A 14,472-nucleotide genomic window follows, 5' to 3' on the forward strand; every position below is an offset into this window, starting at 1 on the left:
CAGTCAGTCTGTAAGCCATCTTCAATCACTTTCAAACTCCACTTGCCTATAATACAAAATGGTCTCTTGACGAACTTCAGACGCCCCAGGCAGCCCTGGTAGCGCGATCGGCAGCCCGACGACCATAGCCGAGCGCCGAACTCCATCGTGAACCAGATGACAACCAGAATCTCCATTCGAAAAAGAATGTAAACGGCGTCCTCCTCGTACTCCTTGATGGTGGAGAACACGCTCAGGGCGAGGCATGTGAACACCATCAGGAATCTGCAAGGACATAGGCAGTTACAGTTGATAGCGAAAAGGATGCCCCATCCTTTCGATCACTTACACCATCACATGGTAAAAGATTGCATGCAGGCCGCGTGGACGCTCCAGGAAGTTGTAGAGGCGACTCTGGAGACGCCGGTAACGAACATCGCGGCGAGAGCCGCGATTGTAGTTCAGCGGCTTCCCTAGGAGTGACATTCGCGGTTGCAGGATTCTTTCCGAGTTTGGCCTACCCGGTCTACATTTCCTGCAAGCAAGAAGAGAAACCATTAATATCAGTTTTGGTAACTAAACACACATTTTTATATATATATATCACAGTCTGAAGTACCCCTTGTACCCCCTGATATCGTAGAAGGCATAAATGTCATTGTCGGGATCCATTCTGTTTGCATTCCTCCACACCACTTCACTCTCGATCACACACTCAAAGCTCAAAGCACTCTCGGAACACTTTCGCCACGTCTGGTCGCAACGGCACTCGATCCGCAACTCGACCGACAGTTGAGCGAGTCCCCCGTTAAAAAACCTTCCTTAACATCTAGACTTTCAAAAACCCTCATGTGTAAATTTTATTAATTATCTACATAAACAGTTTTCATTCCACACACCTTGCATTTTATGACCTGGCTGGGTAGACCTTTATTTGATTTTATTTTGATGTATACTGTACCGTTCCAATACGTTTACTTGTATATATGTAAATGTGTGTGTACAAAGGTAGAAGTATATTGCACATCGTCATCAAGCCACCCACTGTCATAAAAATTGGCGTATTTTAGCGACGATTTCGTTTGGATTGCTTTCGGTTTGCCTTTCGTGGGCGGGTCAGGCTCACATCAGTCACGATCTCTCGACTTTGTCTTTGCCCAACGTGCTGCCCAGCCATCGTACGTCATTAGCATTGTGCCAAGCACTACTCTACTCCCAATTTGCGAGCATAGATAAGGCTAATGTGGGAGAGTTTGGCAATTGGTTTGTTTGGGGTGTGCGCACCTCAAATGGGAAAATTACCAAAAAATCGTGGGAAAGTTCTGAGCAGACGAGATGCAAAAGGTTAGAAGTTAGCAAAATAACTTCAAACCAAGTTGTTATGTGAAAGCGATGATGAGTAATGAAATGGCAGAAGAATTTTATCTCAAAACAGCACTAAGCTAGTACTATTGGCAATCTTATCTTAGCATGGCAAGACTCGTAGCTGGTACTCTTCTAACTATTGTATCTTCTATACTTATTCGCTTTTGTCACATTTGAAACGGGTTCTTAGTAGCATTGTTCTGTTATGTACAGCAATACATACATAGATTCCAGATCGCTTTATAATTTAGTGGGTGCCAGCTTATCTTATTGATCCTAATTAAATAGATAATCGTAGATGCTAACTGTGCCCACACAAAATCCTCTGCTTAATTTACTCTCATGCTAAATGGGCAAATAGACACCACAAAGCAATTACCGTTTTGATAATTATATGTGGGAAGTGGGAAGAAGCGGAGAGCAAGCTTCAACTCTTTCCAAAGCTCTGACGGTCGCTCTCGTTGAAAGCTCTCCCCAGAACCGCAAGAACAAGCAAAGCACACAGGTAGACGCAGAGTCTCTCTTTGTGTGCGTTTGTTTTGATTCTGCACTGAGTCACATTCAATATATATTTCCCCCCAACCCCAACCCCACACTCAGTACTTATTACTCCACTATCCATTAACTTTTCCATGTTTAGGTGCAGAGCAGAGACGTGTCGGAACTTTTTGTTGTAAAATTGTTTAATGCATTTCTTATGGGTTTTCTGTGTGGCTTAGGTTAGGCAGTAATTAAAATATTTGTATGTATGTATGTATGTATGTGTGTGTGCATCTTGCAATGCTCGCTTGGCCGCCAATGAATGTATTTACAGTAGCTTGTCGGGGGTAGAACCGAGAATAGTTGATATAATAGAAATAAACGTACACTAATTATAAATGGTTCATATATATGGTTGTGTATCCGCAATGATACAAGATCACATGTTCGTAGCACCAGGCCGGGCCTCCCTTTCGTTCTTTCCTACTCCTCTCTGAAATCCTCTTCGTCCACGTTCCAGCTCACTTCTTGGCATCGATGATGATCTCATCGCCCGACTGGATGTTGTAGCTGTACAACTTCTTGTTGGGGAAGCGCATCTCCTCGGGCCCGAACTCCTTGTAGTCCTGGTCCAGGTAGAAGAGACGCATCTTGTTGGGCGGCAGATTGACAAGTTTCTCCAGCTTCGCCTTCAGGTCGTTCACCGTCAGATAGATGTCCACGAATCGGCTCTCGCGCATCTCGCCATAGTTGAAGATGACCTTGATGCGCTTATCCGGCTTGAGGCTGACATCGACCAGGGGGTCCAGCTTGCCGTGTACCTTGAGCAGCTCCTCGTACCGCGCCGGTCGCTCCGACTCCGACTTGTCCATGTAGTGACGGACGAAAGCGCGCTCTGCATCGATGCGCTCGTCCTTGCCGATCTTGCCGCCGCCGTTGAGCATCTCCACGTTGGGCAGCCGAGCGATCAGCAGCTGGCGGCGCTCGTGCTCTGTGCACTCCAGGCTCTCCCACAGGGGCCAGTGCTTGACCCGGAGGTTCTGTAGCTGCTGGAACTTGGCCAGCTCGTCGATGGCACTCCAGCAGTTTAACTGGGCGGAGCTCAGGTTCAGCAGCTTCAGGCTGGGGAAGAACTTGTGGGAGTCGCACTCCTGGCTCTCCGCCACCTGCAGCGACCGGATGGGGCAGTCGGCCAGCACCAGGGCCTCCAGGTTGGGGAAGAGACGCCCCAGTCGACATATTTCCTGCCAGTGCTCGACCGGATTGCCTGTGAAATGCAGTGTCTTGAGGGCGGGATGGGCTTTGGTGATTCTCCTCTCCTCCTTCTGGCAGTCACACTGGCCTCCGGCCCCACCGTCCTCCTGCAGTCGTCGCTCCGCCTCCTCGGCGTCGATCAGGACATTCCTGTAGTTGTTCAGACTCAGATGCAGCTCCTGGAGCACCGGCAGGTTCTGCAGCAGCGTGTCCACGCACTGCCAGTCCAGGTAGGTGCCGTTCAGCACCAGACTCTTAAGGTTGATGGCGGGCGCCTCCGCCAGGGGTCCGATCGGGCTGCCCAGTTGGTTCTTGCTCAGGTTAAGGAACTCGATGCGCGGCATGTGCTTCAGGATGTTGAACACCTCCTGCCAGTCGCTGAGCTTGTTCTGTGCCAGGTCCAGCTCCCGCACGCGCTGACACTTCTCCCGGATGCTCTCGAAGTCGCCCGCGGAATCAATGTCGCAGTCGTTCAGCACGAGCAGGGCGGGCACGCTGGTCAGAGGCGAGAGGCGCGGAATGAAGATGGAGAACTCCATCCGGCCGCCGCACTTGGTCACCGTAAAGTCGTTTGGCAGGTCCGCGCGCTTGTGCAGCTCCGGCTCGTGGGCGTTCTCGAACTCGCACTCCGCAAAGTACTTGCGCTCCAGCGCCTCCAGCAACGAGGGCATCTTGCTGCTGCTGTTGCTGTTTCTCCTGGTGCTCTGGCTGCCAGGCGCACTTGCAATTATGTAAATTTGTTGAATCGGACGGGCAGCAGGGGTTTCTGTTTCTTTAGCCTCTTCTCATTCAAAGCGTTGCAGATTTCGCCTATTGATTTTTCAGCTCTCATTTATTTCTATATTTGCCTCAAAACTGCTGTTGTCTCTGTGATGCAATCCACTTTTGCGCAGTTGCAGTCTTCATTGATTTTAAACAAATTATTGCGCACGTTTCGCTTTTGTTGTAATTGCGCACTTAGTTGAGTCTCTTGCTGTGGATGGAACCAAAGATTCGTAACAAAGAAACCAAAAGTGCGTGCACGCTAAGTTACTAATTCCAATTCAGTCCAGTCCACTCCAGTCCTCAATGCCGTTTTCCGCGACGGACAAAGACCATGGGGTCTCCAGTGGGTCTGTCTTTCTCTCCGCTGGCCTTAGATGCGTTTTCCCTTCGTTTAACCTTTGTTGCTGTTGCTGTTGCTGTTGCTGTTGCTGTAGCTGTAGCTGAAACTGTTTCCTCTCGTCTATGTCCGCTCGCTGTGCCACCAAATGTTCAAATGAATCCGCCAACCACTGAGAAGAGAACCACCACGCGAACTACTCCAACAACCAAAGCGCCGTGTGAGTGCGATTGTGTGTGTGTGTGCGGTCGTGCTGTATTCCGATTCTGGCCTGCTCGGTGCTGCTTTTGTGTGTAGGTCGCTCGACATGCGCACAGGGGCGGCTGCAATTGCTCTCGGGTGTCGCGAACAATTTAGAATTTGGTCTTGCTCGAGCTCAAAAGTACACAATAAGTTCTCGTCTGATGGCTGATTCAATTGCATACGACTTACTACGATTGTACTCAGACAAGAACCTACATGTGTAGAAATTTTGAAGGGGCCCGGAATTCCTAAATGGAGACACTATTTGCTCCGACTTCTATGTAAATAGAGCCCCGTTTTTTGGCGCCGTGCGCCTGCCTCACATGTAAATTTTCTGACAGCGACCTTGCCGTTAAAAATAAATATGCTCAATTACGAAATTTGTTTCAAACCGAAGCACAAATTATTTGTTTGACTGCTTTCGCTTTTCGGGGTTTCGGGCGCAGACGTGTGCACAAATAGAACACAGAGCAGGCCAGAGCAACGCAGAATATTATTGAAAATATACATTTACAATGACCTTGTTCCATGCACTTGGCAGCGGCCCTAGACAAATATTCGGGCAGCTGTCAAATTGGGCGCGAGGCCCTCCTTTGAAAGTGAGTGCGCCTCTGTGGAGCTGTCAGAAAAACCAGTTATAAAGTCAATGGTCATGCCACAGTAGGTACTCCGTACAAGTGACAGGTTACGCGCCCCATCTCGCCGTTGATTTTGATTGACAGTCGCAAATTGCAAATGGGGTGCACTGCAAATATTCATAAGTATCTCTAAATTTATTTGCCCTTGCTTTTCATATTGCATTACATTGCATCTGGTATCAGTCGCTGAGGGTACCGTAACCACTCAATGGGGTTTCACTTTGCCGACAGCTTGAAAGGTGCGCAATAAGCCACAGAGAGAGAAAGAGAGAGAGAGCGAGTGTGAAGCGGGAGAAGAGAGCGCGCGCGCGCAAGCAAGCTCTCGCGCACACAGCTGTGCTTTGTTGTCTCGCTGCTAATGCTGTGTTTCCACATGCAAACACAACTACACGTTCACGGGTTATTGCGAGGGGTTGACAGGGGAAAGGAAGTGAGGTCTCATATGTTTGTTTGCTCTCTTGGGAATAAAATTACGCAGCATTTGTATTTTGGAAGCACAGCTGATTGTGTTTGTTTGGCCACGAAAGCTCCCGTGAGCTTTTACGCCATGTGCACTTACAACAACAAGCAACGACCGAAACAGATGGCAGCACCGACCGACAGGCTTTTGTTGTCGATGGGCTTTTTGTGTTGTTCTTGTTGTTGGTGGGGGCGTTATAAATTTGATTTGCACAAAGCGTACCGTTTGATGCCCGTCGTTCTGTATCGAAGGTTTATGTTGTTGCCACCGCTACGCTCTGCTGAAGCCAATTTGCAAATACTTCGCTGTGCACACACCCATAAATATGGTTCATAGATAAAAATATTTTTGCACACACACTGGCACACCGAAATCTACGGGCAATATTTGGGACTGACAGCTTATTGCAAATTGGTGAATGCCTGAGCGGGGTTCAATCAGTTTTATCAAAAATGCTGTTCATTTTGTTCATCCCCTCCCCCTACACTTTACTCTTTGATAGCTGGAGTTAGTGAAATTCCCGGAACTATATAGGGCGAAAATCCATTTTTTTCTGATTGGTTCTGCATGCGCTAGAAATGCTTATTATTAGTTTAATGATTTTCCATTATGATTCCCACTGACAAATGTCTATGCAGTCATCCAAAATATAAGGTTTCATTTTAATTTGAATTTTCCATTGTTATAATGAACTGCTGAACTCCTCTGGGAGTATTTTATGGGCAAAATGCTCAGATTTAGGAACCAATTGATGTTGCTTTTGACCCCAGAAGTCAATCACTTAAGTCTGAATCAACCTGTCCCCAAAGAACGATGCGAATTTATTCATATTGTATATTCGAGCATCCATCAAGTCATCAATTATGTCGACGACCCACATCGCTCATTAGTTCTTTATACACTAGAGTGCATACATTTGTGCAAACATATAGCCAACCGCCCGCTGTATTCCCTCTACACAGAAGGGGGACTTTGTTTCTATATTTAACAAAAATCGTTTGGAATTTTTCTTCTAAGCTTGTTGGCATTCTGTGTGATAATAAGTATGAGCATTTCAAGAGTATATAATTTTCTCTTGTTGTTTTTGTTGCTGGCTCGCGGCGTTTGTGTCGGTTTATTTCTCCCCCCTCTTGGTCTCTCCATCGACCTACAAAGCAAGGCAACAAATAAGTCATTTGTCAATATAATTTTCATTTGTTATGGGTGGCGACTTTTCACCGGTGACAGGGCATGGCTACGGCTCAGTCCTGGACCACAGACCGCATTCACATCGACATCGACATCAACATCAACATCAACATCATATATCATGTAGAATTTATTATTTGCTTATCTACATAGATTCGCATTGATTTGATTTTATTGGGGCTTTCCCTGAAGATGGATGCGTTTTGGTGTAATTAGGAACTCTCGCTGAGGTTTTTGTTGTTGCTTTGCAGCGATATAAATATTTCTTTATGGCTGGGCTGGTATTGTTTACATGTGGGGAGGCATGTACAAAAGCCCAATATAATCCATATCCATCCCATCCAAAAATTTCGAATCGATTGCGTCAATAAATTGCAAAAACTAAAATCTCGCTACCGTTGCCACTGTTGTTGTTGCTTCTGTTGTTGCTGCTGCTGCTGCTGCTGCTCGTAAAGATCTAAAAATTGTTTCGGTTGTCTGCGACGTTTAACGACTTTAAGCAGAATGGCACAGCAGAACCTCAGAGAGAGTTCACAGCATAAACACACAATGTCGAGATGCTATGTAGATGAAACAGTTCTCTCCCCTCCCAGAATCACCATCTTCGCCGCTATGTCTTTGTCTCTGCGAAAGTCTAGACAGTTTTTTGAATTATTGCCCACCTTAGACACCAGGCTTGTTTGGCGCAGGTTCATGGTTCGACAGCACCCTGCGTATGAGTAATTTAGTTATTATGATCCGCCATGTGCTGCATGTCGAATGAGCTCTGCGAGACCGTTGAACGGCATTGAAATATGTCTGGAGTGGTCGGTGACATACATATTTCTCGGATTCTCAGTCCCAACGGGCAACTTTACTCGTAAATTCTGCCAGAACAGGCAAATCGAACAATAATAAAAACTCTTCTAGCGATAAGAACAAACAAATTGTTTAAATGATTGACTGTTGGCTGTTTATGCTGTTGATGTTGATGACGCTGACAAGTCAATATTCACTTTATCTGCTCCCCCCACTCTACGGGAATTTTTGCAATTTTTTACTCATCTTTCCCCCTGTGGCTGTTATGGTTGGCAGCTTCATGCTTCGACTAATTCTGTTGCGTCTGGCACTGGCACTGGCACTGGCACTGTCAGCTAGCCTTAATTTAATATGCAACATTTGCACTTTTCGGTCAACTGCTTCACCGGGCAGACACGGACGTACAACCTCGCGCTGGTCTGGCATGCCCTCCTCGAACCACTCGACGAGCTGGGGTTCATCGGTTACGCGCTGTCGTTGGCGGTGTCATGTTCCGCAGGGTGGCGTGGGCGGTGCTCTACAATCCGGCAGCCTGCTGTCTATCTGTGTCTCTGTGGGCCAGCAGCAGCAGCAGCAGCAGATTGCGTTGGCAGCGAAAAGTTCAATTTAAGTGATGCACTTTGTGCCCTTTCGGTAGGTCTGACGAGCGGTGGAGAAGGTTCCCGTAGTGGCAGTGGCCACCGAAATTTCGCATAAATTAAGCAGATTGGTAGTAGTTATAAAGCAAAGCAAAGCAAAGCAAAGCACTTTGTTGATGAGTTTATCTTTTCTTGATTTATTCAAAAATATTGATTTACAAAATTCTATTTTAAATGTTAGACAAAATATTTTATTAAATTACATTTTCTTTGAACTTCTAAATGTCTCCACATTGAAATCCCTTGCATCGGTTTTACGTATAGATTTCAAATAAATTCCATCTGCTATTATCCAGAGTATTTATTCTTCAAATAATCTTTGCTGCTTATTGGAAGTTGACTGTTGCCTTGCAAAAGGATTTAACTTGCTTCGCTACCCACATTCTCTTTCTCTCTCTCTATCTCTATCTCTATCTCTGTCCCGTTCGGTTATCGGAGAAGCTTAAAGAAACATTTATATGGCCTTACTCTTTCCTCCTAGTCGCTCTCCCCTTTGCCTTATGAGTGGGAGATGTCTGCTCGGACGCTGGGTTCCGGGGAAAAGCTTGCAGACTTTGTCTGGGAATGCCCAATCCACAAGTTAAGTTTATTGGGCTGTGACTTGTAGGTATAACGGTAACATTTGCCGGGGGAGTAGTCCAGGTGAAGTTCTGCCCTGCTCATTACGTGCAATTAGCAGAGCAGTCTTCCCTGGGCAGACGGAGGCGTGTCTGTTGGTGGTGGTTCCCGTCCACAGTAAACAGAATTATTCATAACATAACCCATTGAGGTGAGGTGAGGTCGGAGTCGCCGTCGTCTGTTCTGTTCTGTTCTGTTCTGTGCTCTGCTGTGGTGGAGGAATGCCTTTGGGGTAAGTATGGGTTTTGCTGCGGCTGGGCGTGCAATTAATTGGCTGGCAATAATGAAATCTAGGACAAAATGTTGGCAAAAGGAACATCGTTGACAGTTGACTGCCTGAGTCCGTGCCATAAACCCCCCCTCTGCCAGCATATGGAAACAGTTGTTTCTCCTGTTCTCGTTTTCCTTCGCTCTTCCTTTTAGCATTCAATGAAATGAAATTATTTGCCAGTTGTGAGTGTGTGCCTGGTGCAAAGGCTTTCTTTCCATGGCCTACATAGCAACCCTGGCAGAGGCACAGGTAGAGGCAGAGGCAGGTGAAGGAAGAAACAGAGCTGCCAAGGTGTTGGCAACAAATTTCTCCACTCATCGCTCACACGCCTGCCACCCAGATCTGCATATCAATTGCCGGCAGGCTCAGACTGGAACTCGCAAGTGTTATAGATTATATCCTCCCCTCACAGCACACAGTGTGTTCGCTCAGTTGGCCAACTGTTTGTTTTGCATTTGGGCCATGTTTTTAATCAAACTAAAATACCTGGCAACACCGAACAGCGAACAGTAGAGTAGAGCCTCTTGTGTGCTTGCTGATTTGAGCTGATTTGATCTGGAGACTCATTTGCTCTTTTATGAATTTTGATTTAATTGAAAGTGAGTCCTCAAGATCTTGATGTAAAAATTAGCGTTTCTATTGAATTAATCATATTAAATATTTGATGTGCTGCAATCGAAATGCATAGATCAAGCTGCGTGGAAAAACGTGAAAACTGTAGCCTAACTTCCCATCGGCACTTAAAAGTTCAGGAATCTAAAATTCTACTCTGTGTTGCAGATTTTGGCAACTATTTGTTCTGTTGTGTTTTCGCTAGAACACAGGACAATATTGTAAGAGGAATTTCGATCCATCTGAACAGCTTAAATAATTGAAATACCCACCGGAAAGACTACTCGTACATGTGTATCGACGACAGTTTCAACAGGAACAACAACAGGGAGGAACAGTCGAATTTTGCTGTCGACTCTGCTATTTCCAGAAGCAAAATAGAATACGAGAACAAACATACCAGAATACATACTCATGTATGTACATTCAATTCATAGACATATGAATGGATAACAGAGTGGGAGAGCAACACATCTTCTTATGTCTCTTCCCTCTGTTTCCTTTTGTGCCTAGCTGAATTTGCTGTTCCTTTCCTCACACAGAAGATGTTTTCGGTTTTGCGCTTCTTCTCCCCCCATGTTTTAACTCATGCCAACCCGGAGCATAGCACTTTCCCCTTCTCGACATTCACCGTTACGTTAACAAGTGGCTAGTCTAAAAACGCACAAACGTTCGCTCTCTTGGAGTCGGAGAGCTAGAAGACAAAAGTCAAAGACAAATGAGAGAGCAATTTGGAAGCGCATCTCTATCACATTTAATTTTGCGGTAATTGTGTTAATGCGAGTTTAGTGGTTTAGTTTCCATACATATGAATTTACACATGTTACCTTCCATATTCTCCTTATGATCTTCCCATGCCAACCCAGAAGCACTTTCCCCTTTAGCCATTTACAGTTGGTCACTCGTAAAAGTCACAAATGTTCGCACTCTTGGAGTAAGAGAGGGAGAAGAAGGAGAGCATGAAATGTTCTAGAAACCAAGCCCCTTCCGCATTTAAATCTGGGAAGATCTCTCACACCACATTTTTCGGCAATTAAATTCGTAAAAGGTTTAGTTTCCTCCATACTCTTCTTAAGATCTGCTCAGCTTCTTCTCCTCTCTCCGACACATTCCAAACTAGGTGCATAGTACTTTCCCCTTCTGGCTATTCACCGTTGCATTAATAAGTAATGTCAACGTTCGCTCTCTTGGAGAAGGAGAGGGAGAAGAAGGAGAGCGTGGAATGTTCTAGAAACTAAGCGACCCACGCATTAAAATTGGCGCCGCTCTTTCACTTCAAATTTTTCGGTCGGACAAAGCACGCGGTTTTAAGTCAGCTCCGCGTTTCGGTTCGCGAAAATCGTGAAAAGGATGGAAAATCCTACGGGAAAATTGTGTAAAGTTGTGTAATGCAGTTTAGTGGTGCAATATAGTGTGAAGCCAAAGTGGTGAAATTAAAATGGCAAGAAAAAGTTCCTGATCCAGAGAGGCGGCAGCCGTCGACAAAATGGCATATAAAAGTGAAGTGATAAAAGTGAAGTGTTAAAAGTGAAGTGATAAAAGTGAAGTGATAAAAGTGAAGTGATAAAAGTGAAGTGATATAAGTGAACTACGCATTCGATGTACAACCAATTCATTTATTATTAAATGTATAATTGATCCCTGGAAATCTGTGTTCGTGTGTCCGTTTCCCAGAAGAAGCAATAATAATAGAAAGTTGTGCAGTGAAACAGGCAAGAAAATGTTCCTGATCCAGGGTGGCAGAAGCCGTCGGCAAAATAGCATACAAAAGGATGAGCGGCAGAAGGCAAATGTGACAATAAGTGAAAGTAAAAAGTGTATTGTACAAAATGTGATCTCTGGCAAAGTGTGTTCTCTTGTGGTTTGTGTGTGCCAAAATATCAGTGTTGTGTCTCTGTCCCTCTCCAATACCGTATTTGAAGGAGAGCAGAAAGGCAATAAGAAGGGAGTGTGTCGTCGAAATGGCATAAAGAAGGCGAAGCGGAGAAGGCAAAATAAGGAAACAAGTGAAAGAGAAGTGTTAAAAGTGTATTATGCATTTGATGCACACGATATAATCAAATCATATTTTTTTTGGGTTGATCCCGTGATGTCTGGCAATATGTGTTTGTGTGTGTGCAAAAAAATCCCTATATTAATCTACCCAAAATATGTGCTCTTTTTGAAATGTGCTTGGAACTATTGCGATTCCTTTTTCATATTCGTTTCGTAAACCGTTCTTTCGAAAATCGTCGCGCGCTTACGTTACGATCCCGTTAATCAATCCTATGTAACCACGAAATCGTCGACTTCTCTCTTGTGGGAGGGAGAAGACAAACAAACGCTGCTTACTAAAACGTAAAGGTAAGATATAACAGCCGATATAACAGTAGCCGGTACTTACGCAATATGTATTTATTTATGTATGCAAGTGAAAATGTACATATTTACTCACTGAGTACCGGGTACTGTTCATTCTCGTCTTGTATAATCATTTAACAAAAAAATGCAAGTATTTAGCAGTTCTTTTGAACTGTGAATGAAGTAAGCTGTCGGATGCATCGGCAAAGATTTGCTCGGGAAGGAAAGCAGGTTTCCCCGAGTAGACAGCCAATGTGTTAGACCTAATTCTCCGTAACATAAACCTTGATTACCTTGCAGTGTACACCCATTACCTGTGCTCACTCGGCCGGTCCCCTGTCGTCCTCTACTAACTACTGTGCCCTAATCCTTTGCCCTTTGCTCCAGACAGCCGCCTCCTATCCTCCGTTCGACCCGTTTTGATGGCGTATGACAGTGATTGGACCTGCACTTTCGACGATAATGACGCTGTCGGATGCCGTGCCAAAAAGTTATCAATGAATCACTTTAAGTGCGCTAATTTGCCTCCCCCACACGCCATAAGCCTGACATTATTTGCATATTCCCCATCTATTCGGTTTCCTTTGGGTCGTGTCGGATTCGTTTTGGTGTTTGTCCATTTAAATTGTTAAGATCTTAATGCTATTGTTGTTGCCATTGGTGTTTGGTTGTTGCTGTTGCTGTAGCTGTACTTGTTGATGCCTTTCATCAATCAAATGTCAGCGTCTCTGTTCTCTTTGAGAGCAAGAACAGTTGCGAATTCGTTTGTAATTTATTTGAACAGCTGGCAAAGGCAAACATCAGACGGAGGCAGAGAGTGGGATCGGGAGGCAGCTTTTGTTTGGCCAGAGATTAGTCAGACTGGTCCTCGTCGTGACCATGTCCCTTCCCCCTTCCTCCTTCCCGTGTACGTGCTGGCACGCAAAAATTGCGGAGCCTTGTCTCAACTAATGATAATTACATTCGACGTAGCCTTCGCACTGCCGTGGAATGGGCTCGGAATGGCGTGTGACGGCGGCTCCTGTAAGCCGCTTTAAGCGTTATGGCCAACACCTCCCGCGCTCCACCCGTCCATCCCCTGCGACATCCAACAGTTGGAGCAGCGGGCATAATTTTAATTATCACCAAATTGCGTTACATTCTCCGCAGGAAACACAAAACAATTATTCTAAACATCAATTCCAACAAGTAGATACAGTGCGTTTCGGCAGGTTTTTGTTTCCAGCGGAATCTATTTCAATTGTGTATTAAAAGAAAGTCATTTATCGCAGAAAGGCGATATCAATGCTATATACAAATATGTCACATCATATTCAATCATTGGCCAAATATTGAATTACATGAATTTAACAATTACATTTTCCTTGAATTTGCATTCATTCAATTGCAAAGGAAAACATCTCTAGCTGGATAATTTGTGTGCAGGGAAAATGCCTTAATTTAAAAAGTTTTAAAGCTCCTCTCACAACCAACAAAGGCCAAGGGGAAACCAACCGAGTGAAGTTATTGGGAAAGTGACAATGCCCAAAATGCAATTTATATTTCCTGCGAAATATTCCGATGCCATGAAGTGCTCTCTCACACATTTCCACACACACATCCGCTTACTTTATTACGTTCCACATCAAGAGATATGAAGTAGGAGAAGGAGGGGTAGTGTGTGGGAGAGGGAGAGAGCGGAAGAGCGGAAGAGCATGCACGGCAGCCATTGAAGTGAGTTAATTATTCAAAGTTGCTCATACGCAACATTGTCGCTGCCTGATATGCACCATATACCTCGATATTCATGCATTCTACCATATATAGTAGGTTCAGGTTACGTAACCCTCATATCGTATGCGTTTCCAGAAATCGTCGGCATCTCTTGAGGTGTTCCAGCCCTTTCTACCCTTTCTTCCCTCTCCCATTTCCCATTTCCCTTCTCTTATACTTATTCTCGTTTATGCAACCAGACGCCGCCCAACATTGTCAGTGTGTCTGTTCGCCTTTCCGTTTGACATTTGCCGCTATTCCTCTTAACGAGTATCATGAATGTTAAATAAGCTTAAATTGATTGACAATTAAGATTTCAGATTTCGTTGCTGCTTGATGCGGATATTCGAACTGCAGAACGGTGTGCGCGGTTGGATTGCAGTTGCATATAAGTCACATAAGCCACTCAATTAGTTCAATTTATTAGGTGGAAAACCAACAGGCAGGGCTGAGGGTGCAGAACACCAACAAGCTTGATGGAAGTTGCAATTTGCGTTTGCGTGGCTGCCAAAAGTATGCTAGATAAAAACTGAATACAATACGATAACAAATGGATTATATAGAGATATGGAAACCGAACTTCGCTTGATTTGTCCTCCGTTTCTGATGTATTTCAAAGGTATCGACTTGGCCGCAGTGCAACAATTATAAGCAAATGTAGCTGGACTCTTTTGTACTCTTGTATTTATGCAATTCTAATATGTGTGTGGAATATGAATGGGATCGATAATATT

General features: G+C 44.9%; 2 protein-coding genes across 13 annotated transcripts in view; both read right to left on the reverse strand.

Annotated features, from left to right (window-relative positions):
• LOC117578833 (potassium voltage-gated channel subfamily KQT member 1) overlaps positions 1-14,472 on the reverse strand; it is a 35,219-nt gene that overhangs the window by 7,296 nt on the left and 13,451 nt on the right. For 7 of the 11 annotated variants that reach the window (XM_034264598.1, XM_034264607.1, XM_034264597.1 and 4 more), the window contains exons 1-3: positions 599-752; positions 329-514; positions 47-264 (exon numbers count right to left, since the gene is read on the reverse strand). In XM_034264598.1, coding sequence (XP_034120489.1) covers positions 47-264; positions 329-514; positions 599-651 — 457 coding nt within the window. In that variant the 5' untranslated portion in view covers positions 652-752. Of the gene's footprint in view, positions 1-46; positions 265-328; positions 515-598; positions 753-14,472 lie in introns of those variants that run through there. The other 4 variants (XM_034264606.1, XM_034264603.1, XM_034264602.1 and 1 more) reach the window with 2 other exon arrangements.
• Positions 2,152-7,152, reverse strand: LOC117578835 (tubulin-specific chaperone cofactor E-like protein). 2 transcript variants are annotated; one of them, XM_034264609.1, is made up of 2 exons: positions 7,137-7,152; positions 2,152-3,770 (listed from the first exon to the last, which is right to left on the reverse strand). In XM_034264609.1, the coding sequence occupies exon 2, from the start codon at positions 3,747-3,749 to the stop codon at positions 2,346-2,348; it is 1,404 nt and encodes a 467-aa protein (XP_034120500.1). In that variant the 5' UTR covers positions 3,750-3,770; positions 7,137-7,152; the 3' UTR covers positions 2,152-2,345. The 2 variants fall into 2 exon arrangements, with proteins under 2 accessions (XP_034120500.1, XP_034120499.1); XM_034264608.1 differs by lacking the exon at positions 7,137-7,152 and adding an exon at positions 4,112-4,696 and having other exon boundaries at positions 2,152-4,051.

The sequence above is a fragment of the Drosophila guanche genome, unplaced genomic scaffold (genome assembly GCF_900245975.1).
Source record: "Drosophila guanche unplaced genomic scaffold, DGUA_6, whole genome shotgun sequence".
NCBI classification, from domain to species: domain Eukaryota; kingdom Metazoa; phylum Arthropoda; class Insecta; order Diptera; family Drosophilidae; genus Drosophila; species Drosophila guanche.

What these genes read in the sequence shown, in the direction of transcription:
- LOC117578835 (XM_034264609.1), bottom strand. Translation starts at nt 3,749, where the DNA reads ATGCCCTCGTTGCTGGAGGCGCTGGAGCGCAAGTACTTTGCGGAGTGC.